Source organism: Sturnus vulgaris, chromosome 6 (genome assembly GCF_052056855.1).
Source record: "Sturnus vulgaris isolate bStuVul1 chromosome 6, bStuVul1.hap1, whole genome shotgun sequence".
NCBI lineage: Eukaryota > Metazoa > Chordata > Aves > Passeriformes > Sturnidae > Sturnus > Sturnus vulgaris.
In genome coordinates this window covers 36,686,774-36,704,948 of record NC_142248.1, presented here as the reverse complement: position 1 = coordinate 36,704,948, position 18,175 = coordinate 36,686,774, and the positions used below count along the sequence as shown (strand labels likewise).

Here is an 18,175-nt window from a genome sequence, read left to right as displayed (position 1 = left end):
AAAAATTGCTACAGCTGAGGCCAGATTCTTTGCTTCTGTAGGCAGGCTCAAACCTGATGAACTTCTAATAAGCTACAACGGTGATTAATTGGTTCTTTCTTTTCAAAAACTGTGGTTAGCTTATATCGCAAGAATCCCGTCCCTGTTCCAGTCTTGGCTTGGGTTCACATGTGAAATGTCTCAGCTTCCCCAAGGCCCTGTTTCTGCATTCACTTCTCAGCCACATGAACACACCAGCCCCTCAGGAGATGTGATTCACTTTTGAGCTGCACCCTCCTCCCTGCCTGTTTGTTCAGCATGTGCCTTTGGGTGATGAGATCATGCTCAACTGACATCACTTCATGTAAAGTCCTAATTTTAAACCTTCACTTGATCAGGACTCCGGAATGGGGAGCTACTGCTTTTCAGCTTTGTGAACTTCGTTCACACGTCACCTTTACAACAGGCCAGGTGACAACAAGAGCTGGCAAGTTGCAACATGGGTATAAAAGATGTGATTGCGACTGTTGGCTTCAAGAATCACAGAATCATAGAATTGTTCAGGTTGGAAAATACCTCAATGAACATCAAGTCCAAAATGAAATATTTCCGCCAGGAAACATCAACGCTCACGACGTTAAGCGATTGTAGCACTGATCTGGCCTTAGCTTCAAAACTGTTCTGGCCTCTGTGGCGACTTCAAAGCTTCAAGGCTGTGGTTTTCTGAAGGTTCCAGCTCAGGCCAGCACTGTGCAGAGCTGCACCTGGTGCAGAGCAGCAAGGGCAGGCCAGGCACGGCGGGTCTGGGACCCAGCACGGCCAGCACCGCACAGAGGGAACGAGACCTGTGGCCACCGCCCGGGGGGAGAGCGAGCCCAGCTCTGCTACTCCACAAACCAAATCTGCCTGGGGTGAACTCTGCAGACACTGTCAGCTAGAGGAGGAGATAAGGTGATAAGGAGATAAGATAACGAGCATACAGTGTCATAAGCTACAGCACATGCACCAAAAAAGGGATAGGAAACAGAAAGGCAGCTAGACAGAGGCAAGGAGCCTACAGAAGAAGATATGTGGAAAATGAAAATTAAAGAGAGATATTATTTGAGGTGTAATATAATCCAACAAAATTAAAGGGAAGTCAGGCAGGGATGAAGCCAGGAAGATTAACTCTAGTCTGTGCCTTGACAAACAGAATGGAAAAAAAGTTTAAATTGTTCCTCCGTGGTATTGTTGTATTACATATTTTAAACCAGTTTCTCAACTCTTCAAAAATCTGTGTAGCTTCATTAGTTTCATCATATGCCAAATCACATTTCAGCTGAAGATTGGTTCTTTCCACATAAATATGTCTTTTCTGGCAAATCAACAGCTTTAATAAAGCCTCAGTTTCAGTGACATTTAACAGAACCTGAGAGCAAGCATGAAAAGGCTTGAACAAGAGAATTATTTTAACTGAAATGCATTTCTATTCTCTTTAAATGCAAATACTTAGCAAGCCTAGCAAGCTTATGATTCCATGTGAGACTCGTATATTAAATTTTGAATCTTGAGACATTCAGAGTGTTCCTTTGAATACTACTATGCTACACTGTCTTGACTTTATTCATAATACTGGATTTTTGCAGTCATATTTAAGGGGATCACTTTGTTTCAGGCAGTTTTAGGTGACTAAGGTAAGTGACTATACTTTCCGTTTATTTGAAAAAAGATTTTTAGTCTTTAAACTCTAGAGAAATATATTCTACCTGTTTCCTTCTGAACTGAGATGATTTTTAGATAGCATGCAGCATCTTCATAAGTTGAAACATTTGCAAGCAAATAAAATATTACAGTTAATGCAAAGCATGTTCAAAGTGCAGCTTAAGATTTGACTTTTTAATATGTCCTACTCTTTAAACTGCATACTCTGATGAAGACAGACCTCTGGTACTTAGTCTCCATTACATACACACATATTGACCTCATGACTTCTGCTTCTTTTACACCAGCTATTCAGTCCCATCTTAGACTGCAGTCACATGAAAATCATTTACACTCACCTGCTGGCTAGGTAAAATAAAGAACTAACATGGCCTGGGACAAAGCAGTACTGGCTTTCATAACTAACTAAGAAGACACTGTATTTCATTTATTTTTGAAAATATTTTCTCTTTCTGAATGGAACTGCTTTCATATATTGCCTTTGCTCTACGGAGAAGGATAAAAGCAGTTGCAAAACTTTTGGCAGATGTTTCAAAAGTGCACTGCAAGAAGCTGAAAACCAGTGTGCTCAAAACCCACCTATTTTTGTTCTGCTTTTCCTTTTTCAGAAAGATGACTCTGTATATGCAAGGTGTAGCAAAGTCATTACCACCTCCAGTGGTGGTAAAGCAACCTGAGTCACTTTGGGCCAGTTGGCCCAAGCACCTTTACAGCTGTCAGCTGAGGATCATCAGCATTTCCACAAGCAGATCAATCCATTCAGCATTTGTGGCATCTGAGAGGTGGTGGTGCCCTGGCTCCTGCTCTCTGGGTTGGCCTGACCTGGCTCAGCTTGGCTGGATTTGCCCTCCCCTGCCAATCTCACACCAGCAGCAGTGCTTTCCTCACCTTCCCAGGAGGCAACACCACTCTTGAACCAACAGGCAACCACTGGCCCACTTTCTCCTGATCCTTGTGCCATGCAGAGGGCTCGAAGTGAGCACGAGAGGTGGGCAGGCTGGGCTGTCACTGCCAGCCAGCTTCATGCCAGCACACAAGGGGAGCCCTCAACTCTGAAATTCCTGCTCTAAAATGCAGGTGCTGCACCACAGTCCACTCAAGGAAACTTTTGTTTGGGGTCTAACCGTGGCACTCGGTCAGGGAGCTCTGATGGCATGTGCTGCCCAGCACACCACACACCAGGCTGCCCTGGGCTGAGCATCGTGCTTTGGTGGCCAACGGGGGTCTGATCCCACTTCTGATAATCTAAATCCCATATTATTCCTTTAATACCCAAGGAGGTCCTGCAAAACTAGTCCACTGTAAATCAGATCACAGTGTGCACCTAGGATTTTAAACTGCATTACAAGGAACTAATTGCTTATCACAGCAATGTAACAACCACACTTTTTGGGACAGCACTGCAGAACAATTGATTTTTACTTCTATTTTTAATACAGTACCTAAAACAAGTAAAAAGTAATTTGGAGGGAGCTGAGAGCAAAACCTGCAGAGTAAGACTCATTTCACAAGAAAAATTGGGGAGGGGGGGGAAAAAACATTTAAATCTCTTTGGCACCTACCAAATAGTCTCTTTTCAAGTAAGCAGTAATAATTTATGATACATTGTGTGTGCAAAAAATTATACAGAGCCTGAATCACTGGAGTATAAACAAACTAGTAGGCACCTTGCAGGGAGCAGGAAATGTTGCATTAGGTATAGAACCGAGCTTACCAAATGAGATCAAAGGTTAATTTACAGGAAACTTGATATAGTTACTCACTTGTTGATCCTGCAGTTTAACTCCAACTACCCTGAAGGTGTTTGTGGCTGTGTTGTGGTATATGTTGATTCTGCTGAACCCCTGCTGTCCAGGTTTGATTGGCACCCATTTCTTACTGGTATCGTCATAGACCATAACTGAAGCTCGGGCTTGGCAAATACTCTGTTCACTGGGGAGAAAAACAAAAAAATCAGGAAAGAAAACAGTGAATTTGCTGCTTATTGGTTATTACTTAAAACTTCTAAAGGAGAAAAAACCCAACAGAAACTATTAGTACTACTTTCAACATATGTTTTATAAGAGATCTGCTAATCCTTTGAATGCAATCTGTTGAATTAAAGCTGACATGTTATGTGTTCACAGACTTTAAAAACCTCCTGTATGCTGCTGTTCTGAACCAATAATCTATTTTATATAAAACATTAAGCCCTGAGAAATAACCTGCATCACATAAACATTATGAAAACTGTCCAACAGTATGAATGCTCTATTTATTTTATGTATCTATTGGCAAGCGAAGCCTTCTACATTTGCATGAAAACCTACCAATATTTTACAGCTTGCTGACAAAATAAACGTGACACCCACAGCTGAGTTATACATTTAAAACTGGAAGCAAGCAGACCTTGAACCAAAAGCCATGCTAGGTAAACTGAAGAAATCAATTAAGTTAATCCAGCTGACGCCTAATACCCAAACCCACTGACGCACTCAGAAGTCCCAGAATACATGATGAGAAACACGCAGGAATGCTTTTTTCCTTCATCCTAGTAGCAAAGAAAATGGGGAAGGGAAATCCATTAATGTGGATGCATGCCAGCATTAAAATACACGACCATTATTTTGTATAGTGTAAGTAAGTATTTTTCTCTTTTAGTGTCACAGAAATCCCTTAGTACATTACCTCTTGTTTATTAGTCATATCCTGAAAAATATAATATAGAGAATCATAATAAAACACACCCTTCAAGGGCAACAAATGCCACTGGCAAATGCTGTGACATGTCAAGACAGGTCAGAATTTCAGTTCTGCTCTCCTGACTTCCCAGCCACTTTTCTTATACCAGAGGAAATACAAGTAGAAGAAAAAAATTAATCCTGCAAATTTTGGAGATTTGAAATCTTTAAATGTAACAGGGATTTTCAACAAGCAAATAGTGCACCTTATGATGCATTTATGATACAGTCAGTGCATCTAAATGAAACTGTTGAGATCTATGTCCTGCAAAAACTTTAAGTTCATGACTGTCCTTGCAACTTTAGGTCTAAATATAAGTATATATACCTCCCTTCCTCAGCCCAAGGCATATTAAATAATTTTCAACAATGCAATAGCAAGTGGTTAATCCGCTTTGCACACAAATCCTTTTCCTCCCTCTTCGTTTGGGTTTGCCTCCCTTGCACGCCCACACACACACACACACACACACACGTGAAGAAGAAGCTCCTGGGTGATGCTAAACCATGTCCCTGCACTGCCACTGTGCCAAATTACACCACTTGTACATTATACCAACTGCTGCACACCCAATCCTGCCTGACCCCATCACTGTCATCATTTTAATGAAAGGGAGCACGTTACTTCAAGTATTAAGAGGATTTGGGTTGATTACAGCAGCAATTTTCAATCTTTTCTGATTTGTGGGTCTCAAAAAGATTTCCAAGGCAGATGTATCCCCATGGTACACTAAAGCCTACTGACTCTGGCATGTTTTGTCAATCACTTTGCATAGCCTCCAGGTAGCCCACAGACCTCCTCCAGGCTGTGGGTAAGAGCCTGGAAAGTCCTCACAGCATCTATAAAGGGAGCAATGATGCCAGCAGACATCTCTATTAAGAATAAGGCAGGAAAGATCAGAATAAATTGTATTTTTATTGCGTATCATAGAAACAGCTAAATTCTGTTACCAGAGCAATATATTCAGATCAAAAGAACCAAACATTATTATATTTATATTGCTCAGAATTCCTAAAATCCAGCTCATCCACCAGTTGCTATTGCTTTGTGATATACCTGGAGAACAGCTGTGCCTTTGCTGATGTACTTACCCAGCAAACACCTCTCCCTCCTGTTTTTTAAGGTAAGCTAATGTCTTGTGGCAGCTCCTCCATATCTGACATGAGCAGCTGAGGGATTTGAGCTCCTTCCAGCCTGCCTAATCCTCCAACTGCTGCAAGAGCTGCAGCCTGGCAGCAGTGGCAGCATTGCCTGCATCCTCCAGACCTGCTGGGGGACACTCAATCTGCCTTGGATTCCCAGATGGAGAGAATGGGAAAGAAATATACAGCAAAATGGCAGGTACACTGGATTGCCTTTGTCATATGGAAGTGGAAAGGCTAAAAATAACCCCCAGTGCAGTCTCATGGATGGATGGTGGCCACCTGCCTTTGCTACCCAGTGTCTTGTGCCACCTCCAGCTCAGAGCTGGGAGGAGCATCAGCTGCCCAGAACACAGCAATCCTCTGCCCACTGAGGCAGGGGCTCCAGGAAAACATTGTTCCTGGGAGAGTCACACTCAGCCAGTGTCACACCACGTCTTTCTCATCAAGCCTTGCCAACCACTACAAGTCCTGATGTCCACTAAAGTAAGCAAGAGCACATCACTGGCTTCATCAGAGCAAGCCTAAAACCCAATAATGTCTCCATTTCAGATGAATTTTGGCATTCACAATTACCATGAGCTGCTAAATTAGTCAAAATTAATTAAATTATCCTTCGTTACAACAAAGAGACTACATCTAACCATCCAGACATGAGGGCCTTAACACAGCATTACTCACAATGCCATACTCAAATCCCAGTAGAATACAGCAACTTTGCCTTCAGGCCTTGCTGCCACCAAAATCAGCAGCAAAGGACCTGCCACTGCCCTGTGGCTGAAACACAGATACAGACCTCAGGTGCAGTTTTTAATGCACCACAACCAATTGTTACTGTGACATAAAGCAACAACACATCAAGCTCCATCCCTGCTCTCCTGCAGTCAATGGAAGTTTTTCATCATTCATTTAAATGGAAACAGGATTGAGCCTGTTATCTGGCCTCCAGTGAAATAACAGAAAGGAACATAAAACAGCACACGAGGGGAATCCTTTCCTGCAAAGCACTTCATCAATCTTTCAACATCCAAAATGCCTCCAGGGACCCATTGCTAGCTTGCTGTCTTACCCTAAATGGAGGTGTAGCTCTTTATCCTAAAGACTTTCTACTCTTCCTATGCATAAAAGGCACAACTGTCCCACTGCTGCTTTAAGAGGCTTCTCTGAAAACAGCCCAGAAAATGTTCCCTTTATAAAGCTCACTGAGAACCTCTGTATTACTCTCTGTACATTACTTTAAAAACAAATCAAGCATCAGAGGTTTCACGAAGGTCCAGCAAAATCTTTGGTTATTTTTAGGACCATACATCACTCATACTTATGTCAATTACATGTGACAAGTAACAAATGTGGGGCTTAGTAACACAATTCTGAGTAGCCACATTACTTCTTCATGATTAGAGTTTGTTATATATTAGTATTTATACACAAAATCATGCTTGCACACTTCTAGAACTTGCTTTATTTTCCTAATACACAAAAGCTACTGAAAATTTGGTGTTTGATGGAGGTCTATCAAATTTCACACATGTCAAATATTAGGAATTCTACTGATATTTTATTTTATATTAACATGCAGTCAGACTCATGCACCTGAGTTTCCACCATAGGTAATTATGTATAAAAATACATAAAAATTGAATCGTAGAGAGGTCTTAATTACATAATTGTTCAGGTTTGTGCACAACATCTACTCCAATTTGCTACACTTTACTATGGGGCAGATTAAAGACATCTTATTTAAATGTAGATGGGGGAGGTTCTTCCTAGGGACCCCAAAACCTAATATTCACTTCTGTTTATTCTGAAAGCATGACATCTGTGGGATGTCAGCCCTCTGCACTAGTATCATTTGTTTGTCCAAAGTTAAAGAATGTCTGCTTGGTTTTGTTCACAGGCGATATATAAAATCGAGCATTCATAGTTGAGATTTATAGAACATTGTTTCAATAGTACAAAGCTGCTAATTAAGAAAAAAAAGTTTGTGGATAATACTCTTTGCTTCATTCTGTGTGAAACATTTTGAGCCACTCTCATCCATCTCTTCTGTGTAAGATTCATCTTCAAAAATCAGCAGATTGGTTAAATTGGATTTAACTCTTCTTGAAAGGGTCAGCATTGATCTTTCTTGCCCAGCCCTGGTGAGAGAGAGCAGCCACTTTGAGACAGTGCTGCAGGGAAGGTGCCTTTGTCCCCGAAAAACACTCCTCTTCCATCTGTTCAGAACCTGAAAAACAGTCCTTTCTCCCTGGATTTTAGTAAGTGTATGTTTACCAAGATCTACATCCAAAAAAGAGCCACAAATGAGTATGGAATAGATGACACCAGAAATCTTGGCAAAATACCTGTATTTTTTTGTGAATTATCACATGACACTTAATGCAGTGACATGACCTTGCTGATTGCAAGTAATTAAATAGGAGGAAAAAATATAGGAGGTGGGGGGTAATCAAGTGACAGAAAATTCTGTGGAGGTTTGTAGTGAAGGAACAGTGGATCAGACAGAGAAAACTTCTGTTTCACTCTGCCTAGCCCAGTGAGTTTATCCAAATATACAAGCAAAAAGCTCAGGCTAGAACCACAAAAGACCTCTCACAGAGAATAAACAGGAAAAAGAGAGCAAACCATAATGTTTGGAGGAGAGCCTGGCTCTGAAAGGTCTCTAAGACTTTTCCCTCTCATTTCAGACTGAGGAAAAGTCAAGTGGCCAAGCTTCACTGTGCTCCTTCACTGACCTGTTTTCTCTACTTACACAGTTATCCTCTTAGGAATAAAACTTTTGCAGAGCTTGGTACCGAGTGACTGAGCCACCTCTGACCAGCAGCCCCGTGCAGAGCCTGCCATGGCACAGGGTTATCCCAGTCCTACCCTGGACACCCTGTCCAGCACCAAACCACCCAGAGGTCACACCCCTGGGGCATGGGAGAGGTTTAAAACACTTTCTCCTAGAGCCAGGACAAGGTCATACAGCTTTTGGAGGGTCACCAAATCACAGTCACAAAAGGTGTAACAAATATTCACAACCAGCTAACTTTGGGACCAAACACTAATTCTGTGGGCTTTACTCCAGCATGCCAGGTGGACCTGGACACTTCCACTATCCTTCATATTTACAGACACAACTGTGTCCTTGGGAAAGACATTCCTTTAGCATAAACTCTGAAAGCTCCCTGATAGAAATCAAGATCTCATGCTTTGAACCTATTACAGGTCTACCTTGTTTCAAGCTGCTCATGATTCTTTGACCTGCAAAGATGCTTTTTTCTGTTATTCACAGAAAAGGCAAACAGCTATTTATACAAACACCATATTTTTCATTGCCAGCTCCCATACATTCCCTCTCAATATTTATATTATTAAGAATTAAAAGTTATTTTAGACTACTCTAATCACTCTTACTGGTGTGAGAATTTTTATTACTTAGCCCCAGGCTTGCCTTATTTGAGAAGGAAACCTCAGGCCAGAGAAGGTGGGAGATAACACACGAGCCATTTAACACATCTTACTCTACTTGTCCACTGAGTCTGCCACAGGAAGTCACACTTCTGTGGTTAAACAGCGACATGCCAGAAATTGCTGATGCTGATTTAAGAAGCTGACAGAATACTGTCAATGTCAGCTTAAACAGCTAATGTAAATCCAAAATCCTGTATAGAGAGATGTGCGATCTGTGCAGCACTGATCTGTGTTAACCTCAGAATTAGCAAGTTACAAGTCATGTTCCTGCAGCATTTTAATTATATATACTTATATACTAATATACTAATATATATAATATAATATATATATACTTATATACTAATTTGCTAAATATTTTAACAGCTTTCACTTTAATAAATATAATAATGACTGGGATGCAGGGAAAGTGTTTCAGTAGTAACCTAAAACAATGAACATTTCTCTCTGACCACTGGATTTAGAGAACAAAAAACCTGAAAGACCCTCTGAATACAAGACAGTCAGGTCATCTGGACTCACATAGAGACTGTAAGTGAGGTCTGAGCTTGTTACAGATAAAGCTGCTGTAGTGCAGTGGCCCTCCAGCCTTCCCACTAGAGATTCACCACCACCTCTGCTCATGACCCCACTTCTCCTTGGGAGCCTCACTTCTCCTCCTGGGACCCCCTTTTTCAAAGTCTACTTCCCTCTACAGCCAAAGTTGCAGCACAGCCAGTGTCACCATCGTTCACCTTTGTACCACAGCCCTGAAGAACTTCCTCAAGCAATGCAGCAAGATCTCATTGCAAAAATATAGCATTTAGCCTCTTTATCACAGCAAAGGGCAGCCCCACGGGGGCTTTATATCCAGAAAGGCACTTTTAATCCTCAATGACAGAAAGATGCTGGACTATTTAATAGCAGATATTTAAATAGCAGCAGTCACACTCTCATATATAATATAGAGGTGCCACAATCACTACCTCCAGTTGTTTTCTGAGCTCCATTTCCTGGCATTCCCTGAAAAAACAACCCATGGACCCAGTGGTCAGTAGTTCTCAATGTGCACTCACTCCTGCCTCTGCAGAGACCTACCCAACAGTGTTGCCCTTGCTCCAGTCAGCCTGAAGTAAAGCCCAGTTCTCAGAGAAGCTGCTATTTTTTGGGTCTCCTGCTCAGGCTTGCACATTCACATTGCAAATCTTTTGGTGCTGTAGTTTGCTTGCACTGCAAGTGGGAGAGGAGCCTTTTGCACTAAGCATCTGCTGAAAGAGCCTGACCATCACCTTTCTCCACTGTTACACTAGAGCATCTGATATTAAATCGTTTAATATTAAATAGGTTTTTTAATTAACTATTTAATATTAATAATATATTAATATTATTTAAAATATAAATATATATTTATTAGAAAATAGTAAAAATATGAAGCCTCCTTCATAAGCAGCTCTCAAAAGGACTGACACTGTTAAATAAAGTCATGACACACCTGCAAGACAAATACTTATTTTACAGAGCAGGAAATGGAAATACTGGTACTTACAGTGCTATCAAGAGTAAGATGAACACCAGTTCACCTCCATAAGGAAGAACATTCAAAAGTTACTTTCTGTTAGGAATAAGACTTTAATTTTGAATTCTCCCTTTACTACATTGGCATACCCAGTGGGAACTGCCTTGTCCAGTATCTGCTGCAGACACCCACAGCAGATATACCAGCTGGAAACCAGAGAAGAGACAATTTATGAGGCACCCAGGTTGCACACTAAGCCAGGACTTTGGCAGATGAGTTGCTAAATTTGGGAACACGCACACAATCCTGGCACGACCAGAGAAACTTGCATAACCTTCTGTCACCCCTCAGTGCTCTTGAGCATGGGAAAAGTGAGTAGAAGTACAAAAACTCACACAGTATGCAAAACATGAGTGCAGAGGGACAGATATTTCACCTGGGCCTGACTGTCAGTGCAGAACAGCTCAGTCCTCAGCACTGCCAGCCAAGGTCTGTGCAGAGCCCTGACCTCTCGGTGTCTGCCATGGCCCTTAAATAGCACATCTGCCAATCAGTGGAGATTTGGGGCCAGCAGAGAGGCCACAGACTGATGCCCTTGTAAGCCGACACATCTGCTTAGTTTATGTTGCTGAGATTTTTAAACCATGTGGTGCTGTTAATTTTAACCCATCCCTCTTCTGGTAGGTGTTGCAAATTGAAGCGTAAGAATTCAAACGATTCTAAGGGGAACTCCAGTTATCAGCATCTCAACTGAGCATGCTAAGAAATGCTTAAAGAGATCTGCTTTGCAAAGGGCACTTCACTGAGGAAGTGGTGTGATTAGGAGAGGTGCCATTGCTGCTGGGCATTGCTGCCAGGCCATGCTCCAAGAAACTTTTCCTTCCAAGTCCCAGCAACTGACTGCTAATGGAGTCTCCAAATGGAGGAACTTCACTGCTCCATTAATGCTTGGAATCATGCAAAATTTCTTTCTGTGAAGTGGGGCTCACTTTCAGCTTTTACATACCACCTTGAAGATACACTTTGGGAATTCCTAAAAGTAAGTATCAAGTAAATGCTCGGAAGTTCCTAAAAATGAGTCAAGTAAATGGTCTGGAGAAACACCAGGAGCTCAATTAGACAAAAACAGTAAAAAGCAACTTGACTGGATCAGGTTGCTATTAATATGAACTACTTCCCTTCCCCCTTAAATTACAGAAATAAAAACAAGAAGTACCTAATCTTGTAAAATATGAATTATGCAAAACCTGAAACTGAACTGTCAAGTGAAAATACATGACTGAGGGCTCTTACTCATGGGCCAACATATCTGTATTTCAGGAGAAGGTACCTTAAATAAAGGCTTTGAAAGACCATAACCATAACTAATGACCAGGAAAGGCAGACTCGTAAGTGAACAGAGGAAATCAACATAAAGATCTTTCATTAAAGCTTGCATCACTTTGCCTTGGTTTCCCTTCAATCCCAGAAGAAATGTAAATAAACCTGTGACAATTCCCCTTGAGCTGACAGAGGAATGAAGAAACACTCGCTTCATCAAGTCAGCTTCTCCCTCACTGCCAGGGGATGCATATTAATGTAGCATTGCCATAAAAGCTTAATTACCATTTTATACAATTATAAATTATCCTACCAGGCTATAACCAAAACACAAACCTCCTGTGTTTATCACAATACGTGCTCTCCTTCACATCCAGTCACATTAATTCTGGTCAACAAATTCCCTGCCAACAGGCACAGTCCCCAGATACTTACGTGCCTGCCATGGAGGAAGACCTGGTCAGGCAATCCCACAGAGGTACCTGCTCAAAGCCGGCTCGTGTGCTCAAATCCAAATAGTCTATTTCACCTGAGCAGAAGACAAATTTGGCAGGGAGACAAGCCAAGAGTCTCTATGAAAGCTTATAACCAAAACAGGAAAGGGAAGCGCTATTGAGAGAGCAGGAGGGCAGGAAGTAACACTTATACAGCAGGGGCGGGGAAGGGACTTTAAAGAAGAAATGTATTATTTCTTATAGCTGTTTTACTGAGCAAAAGTATGAACAATATAGATTAAGATTAGATGTGCCATTGTTGGCTCATTGGAGGCATGGGCATTAAAAACTTTTCACGCATTTTCTCAAGGCACAGGTTCACTGCCCAAGAAAAAGCAAAAGCAAATAAAGCTCAGACCCAGAAAAAAAGATTGCTGTTATTCATTTATGGCACAGGTGTTTACACAACGCAGAACCAAACCCAAGGGCCCCTGTGGTACCGAGGGCCCTGCACAGCCTGGCAGCCAACCTGGCATCCTGCTGAGGTCCAGCTCCAGACCAAAACTTTAACTGGCACACCACAGTGCAAATTTTATCTCTTCCACCTACTCAGATGCCTTTTGTACATCTGCCCAACTTCACCTGGAGCAGAGGACGCAGGGTGCAGACACCAGGTAACTTCCCAAAGCACCCCACAAACTGCAGAGCTCCTCAGCTCTTGAAGAACTGCTGGAAATACAGTCAGAAGCCATGATTTTACCATGGAGGCACACAGACTCTCTGGGACTCAGCACCAGAGGCTCTGAAGTCTGCACTAATGACAGCAAAACCTGCAGAGTCCTGAGGAGACCAGCCCTGAGGGGATCACACGATTCCTGACAGGCCTGCAGTGCTTTCAGAGTGCAACATACATTTGTAAAACCTTAGATCCCTGTTTAATATAGCAAAAAGAAAGACATGCAAGAAATAGGCTGAATTTGGCAAGGCACACCAGCTACACCAACTCTTCAGTGCAGTTTCTGCTGGGGAGCAAGAGCTGCAAATGCTGCTCCACCTGAGCAGGGGAGCAGAGCGCTTTTCACCTTCACTGCTCTTCCTGTTACAAGAGATTACTTTCATGGTCCAACTGAAAGACCTGCAGAAAGTCCTGCTGAAGTGGCACCCAGTGAAAACATGGGTGTCAAAAGCTGGCTGCTCTCACAGTTGGCAGCACACCGCCTGCTCAGCTGCTGCTTCCGGTTCCTCTGCAGAAAATCTCTGTATGACTGAAGAGTTTCAGTTTTCTGATGGGGGGAGTTTAAAAGCCAAAAAGAATTAAAGTTCTCACAGACATTTAAGCACAGCTTTTTCTGTAGTGCTTTTTTTTTTTTTTTTTCTTTCCGTTTAATGAAGCATTTTATTATCACTTTCTTGGGATTTCAATTTGGCTGCATTTTCCTGACGCTACATCTTTCTGCTTTGAGATCTGTGTGGATGTTGGGTACTACCGAGTTTCATTCAAAAAATCCTGTTTTTCATGAATTTAAAATCTGACATTATTTGGTGTCAAGTGGCAGTTCCTCTGTATAGCTCACACACTGCTTACTTAGACTATAATGGTAGAGTTATTCAGTGCAAATAGTACTTTACTGCATGTATTAGAAAAGGACATAACCTGAAAAATGCATCTCCAAGTAAGTACAGACACAAATCACTAATGGCCCAGATCAGCCATGCTGGCTCCACTGCTCTAGGCAGAAGAAGATGGACTAAGCAAAGATCTGAGGAGCCTTTTTATTTCTCTGATGTCATGTGTCTGAGATAGATATGGTCACTGATTTGGGGGGAAGGAGACAGCACATATGAGATAGAATAGTTTCCCTATTAAACCAAGCAGGTATTACTCTCCTTACACACAAATATCAGCTGCAATAATATCAGCTAGAAACTTCTAGTTTTAAAGATTTGGTTGTCCTGAACAAACAAAGCACACCTGGAAACTCCCAGCCTTCCCCCTCCCGCTGGCACAATGCATGCTGAAAGCACAGCAAAGAGCAGGTCCCTACTGACACATCCAATGTCACCCTAGGAAATAGTGACAGTGAGTAGGACAAAGCCCAGGGCTGCCTTTCCATGCCCCTGTCATAAGCCAAATTAATTTCATTAAGCACCCCAGCATACATTCCAGCAGTAGGGCCTCTAATCACCTCTTTGCATTGCTAAGATGCCTCCATGGCCCTGCACTAGAAAGGGAGCACTTAGAAGGACACAGCTCTGTGTGACAAATGATACATAAGACCGAGTAGCTGACTTCTATCCAGTCCTCACAAAGAACCATATGGTGGATAAACAGATTATTTCAGTCATGTGTTGAGATGTCTGTGAGCAGATCAGGATTCCTAAACACAGAAGCAAGGCTTTAGTTGCAATTAAGTGAATATTCCCATAGGTTACCAAGCAGCACGTCTGCTGGCCATGAACTCAGCTTTCATGTTCCAAAGACCCCTAAGTCTTGTATTTGCTTTCTTTTGGACAGTTTCATTACCAGATGAATCATGATTTGTATAAGACAATAATGTTATATATTTTCAATCCTTAGAGCTATAGGCTGAGCCAGAAAGTGAGTGCTTCAGCCTCAAAGTGACTCATCTCCAAACACAAAACCCAGGCTTTAAGAATGAAATGAAGCACTGTAGAATGTGTTGCCTATAGTATTTAAAAAATAAGAATCACAATCATAATATAAAACTGTACCAACCTAAGAGTTATTTGAAGGTTGGCATGATTATTTTTTTTCTTAATAAGCATGTTTCAGACCTTCCAAATAACTATTTATATTTATATATCTGTTGGGTTTAGTTCTGTGTCATCCTCAAAAGGCATCATGTTATATTGCACAAATTTCAACATTTGCATATGGCAAGTCTTTCATTTAACGATTTCATGATTAAGAAATCTGGAAGTTCCCATTGAAAAGGTACACTCATGTTTCATAAACTACAAGACAGTTTCATGAATATATGCACAAATGATATGCAACAGCATATAAAATATGCACTTATATATTCAGATTTGTAAATCTAATTTCACAGCTGTTAATAGTCCTTGAATGTAAGACATTTCCTCATACACTGAGATTTGCAACTGTTAAACATGCTGATGAGGCAAAAGAAATTCTTTGTCCTCAGAAAAAGTTTAACCCCGTACATCAATATATGCTCTTACTCTCCCAAATCTCTTTCTTTCCATGCTCCCCACTCATTTGAAAGGAGCAAGAGAGAAACCAGACAGGAGAGTAAAATATAGTTATTTACTATTAGAAGAGTTAAAAATGTGCAGTGAGGTGAGGTGCCAGCTGCCACTTCGACAGCAAAACAACTGATCCTGCACAGAGCATATTTTACAAATTAGTCTTTTTGGGGCTATTAATTTAGGATGCAATCCCATCACTGCTGAGGTCCAAGGGTGTCTTTCCGTGGACTTAAGAGGAACTAGATTTATCCCTTTGTACAAATCCAGTCAAGTAGTGATAAACAAACATATGGCAGGGAAAAAAATCTTTTAAAGGCCACCAGTTCTGCAGGATTTGGGATGCCCTATTCTTTCCTTCTGGGAAGCCCCTGGCGCTCAAGTCATGCAGTGCCCTTTGCTAAGATGATTTAATCTCACCTCACTCTGCAGAGGGAGCAGCCAGGACTCACCTGCTTCCAAGGGGATGTTTTGGCTGATGCAAACAGCTTAGGTATTGCCTTAAGGAAATAACTGTATTGCAAAGAATTAACTCCGTGGCTGCCTTCAATTTTCCTCTCTATAAACTGTGATGAGCAGTGGGCAGGAAGCCCAGACCCCACGGTAAGCAGCATGGAACAAGTTATAGACCATATGGAGAGAAATAAACTGCCACTTCATACACTGGGTATCTACAATGCTTTTTTTGCTTGAGTCAGCTAATTGCACATCCGCAAATCAGCACATTTATAACAAATGGAGCATTATGATATCATGGGAAATCTGTTGAATATGATCAAAGTCTGCCAGGAAAAGTTCCCCTGAAATTATGAAAGACTTAAGAGTCCTGAGTGCTGGGGACATTTTACAGTCCTTATTAAACAAACATTTTCACGTTGTTTCATGGCAGCTGGTGGCACCAAGGGCTGTATCTCCCAAGGCTCCATGTCAGCAGTCTCACTGCAGCCACCAGCACGGGCACCTCCTGCTGCAGGCAGAAGGCACCTCTGTACCTACAGTTAGACCCAGCCACAGCACCCACATCCGCTCCAGCAGCAGGCAAACAACAGCTACTGTTCCCACCAGTACCTCCTTTTTTCTCCACAAGCTGAGATTTACAGTGTTGCAAACCCTCTTCTGTACTGCAGATTTTAGCGGGTGTACTTAGTTTTCCACGTAACTTTTTTTTTATGTTGAAGCTTAGAAATGCCCTTGACCTAAAGAGCCATTACACATGGTCTGAGTGTAAATATAAACTGGGGTATCAGCTGAAAAATATTCTCATATTTATGTCACCATGCATATGCTATCCCCCAACATTGCTCCACAGCTGATGTATTTTCACCTTCAGCTTGCATTTTTCCTTAAACTTTAGTAAACATGATAAGTGGTTTTAGCAGCTGTAAGCAGTAGTCCTTTCAACTGCCTACATTACTTTTTTTGTAGCTCTTGATTTATAGGGTGGTCATGTAAATTTCTGGGGTTTGTATTTGAAACAAGAAATACCAACTATTACAATAGTCCCAGAGGAAGATAGGAGCTTCTCACTCAAAACTATCACTGCCTCAATTCTGCTACTTACTGTAGCTATTTGATTCTATCCACCATTAAGAAATGCAATCCAAGCATCATGTTTTACTGAACAGACAAGAGACTTGTCTCATGAGACACCTCTATCACATGTTGTGGGCACCATAAGCCTGTGGAAAGGTTTCCATCTCAAGGCTTTCAGAGGCACACGGGTGGGTGAGGTACAGCCTAGCAGGTGTGAAGATAAGGAGAGGTTTTCTGATGAAAGGGATGCTGAAGCAAAGAGAAGGCAAGTAAACACAGATTAAGAGGCTGGAGGGGAAGCAGCTGACCAAAAACTGATCAGAAATCACATATAACTGTATTTTTATCACTTGCAGGTCTCTAAAGGCATGTGCCTGTCTGATGTTCAGGTCATATCATTTGATATTCTCTGGGAAAGCACTTTTCAAGACAGCAACCCCATCCCTAAAATTTAGGGCTCAAAGTGAAGGTAGTGCAGGCTCTAGAAGGCTAGGTTCACACCAAGATGAAGAATTACTGGCCTTGTTTCTAGCCTTGTTTCTGATATTTATGTTTCTTGGTAGGACAGGTTGGAAATAATAGTTGACTTATAGGCACAGGGAAACTTCAACTTGCAGAAGGATCCCTGATGGTGGAATGGGTACAGTCAGCAGTTTTTCATGTCAATTCACCACACCTTTCACTGCAGTGTAACACAATGTGGTGCACATGCAGGGAAGCTCCTGTAACAACAGTAAAGCATCCGTATTCCTTCCCCATTTTTTCATATCTTACAATAATCCCTTATAGCATTTAACAGGATACTGAGGTTTTGCATGAATCAATACTATCTTTATCCTTACTGAAGTTGGTGGCAAAATTCCTATTAGCAATTAGCCATTCCAGCTGCAGCAGAAATTTATCTTTCATATCATCTGTGTCATCAGTTAGGCAGTGGAACAAGGTAAATTATACTGGTCTGTTGAAGCCCCATCTTAAATCCACTGTTTGCAATGATGGACAATGAATCTGGCCCCAATATTTGCAGATATACTTTGGCTGGGAAGAACAACAAATCATTGCTGGGCCCAAATAACAAGCTGCACAAGTGAGTCATAGTGTTGATTTAGATTAAGTATCTTCATTCTGATAAAAAGTGAGCATTGCAAATCTGACTGTTTGTATTG

General features: G+C 41.6%; 1 protein-coding gene across 18 annotated transcripts in view; it reads right to left on the bottom strand.

The window, feature by feature from the left end:
• Nucleotides 1–18,175, bottom strand: part of EVL (Enah/Vasp-like) — a 142,722-nt gene that overhangs the window by 64,673 nt on the left and 59,874 nt on the right. For 14 of the 18 annotated variants that reach the window (XM_088166228.1, XM_088166240.1, XM_088166230.1 and 11 more), the window contains exon 2: nucleotides 3,444–3,612. In XM_088166228.1, the coding sequence (XP_088022354.1) occupies nucleotides 3,444–3,612 (169 nt within the window). Of the gene's footprint in view, nucleotides 1–3,443; nucleotides 3,613–12,249; nucleotides 12,432–18,175 lie in introns of those variants that run through there. The other 4 variants (XM_088166226.1, XM_014871981.2, XM_088166234.1 and 1 more) reach the window with 1 other exon arrangement.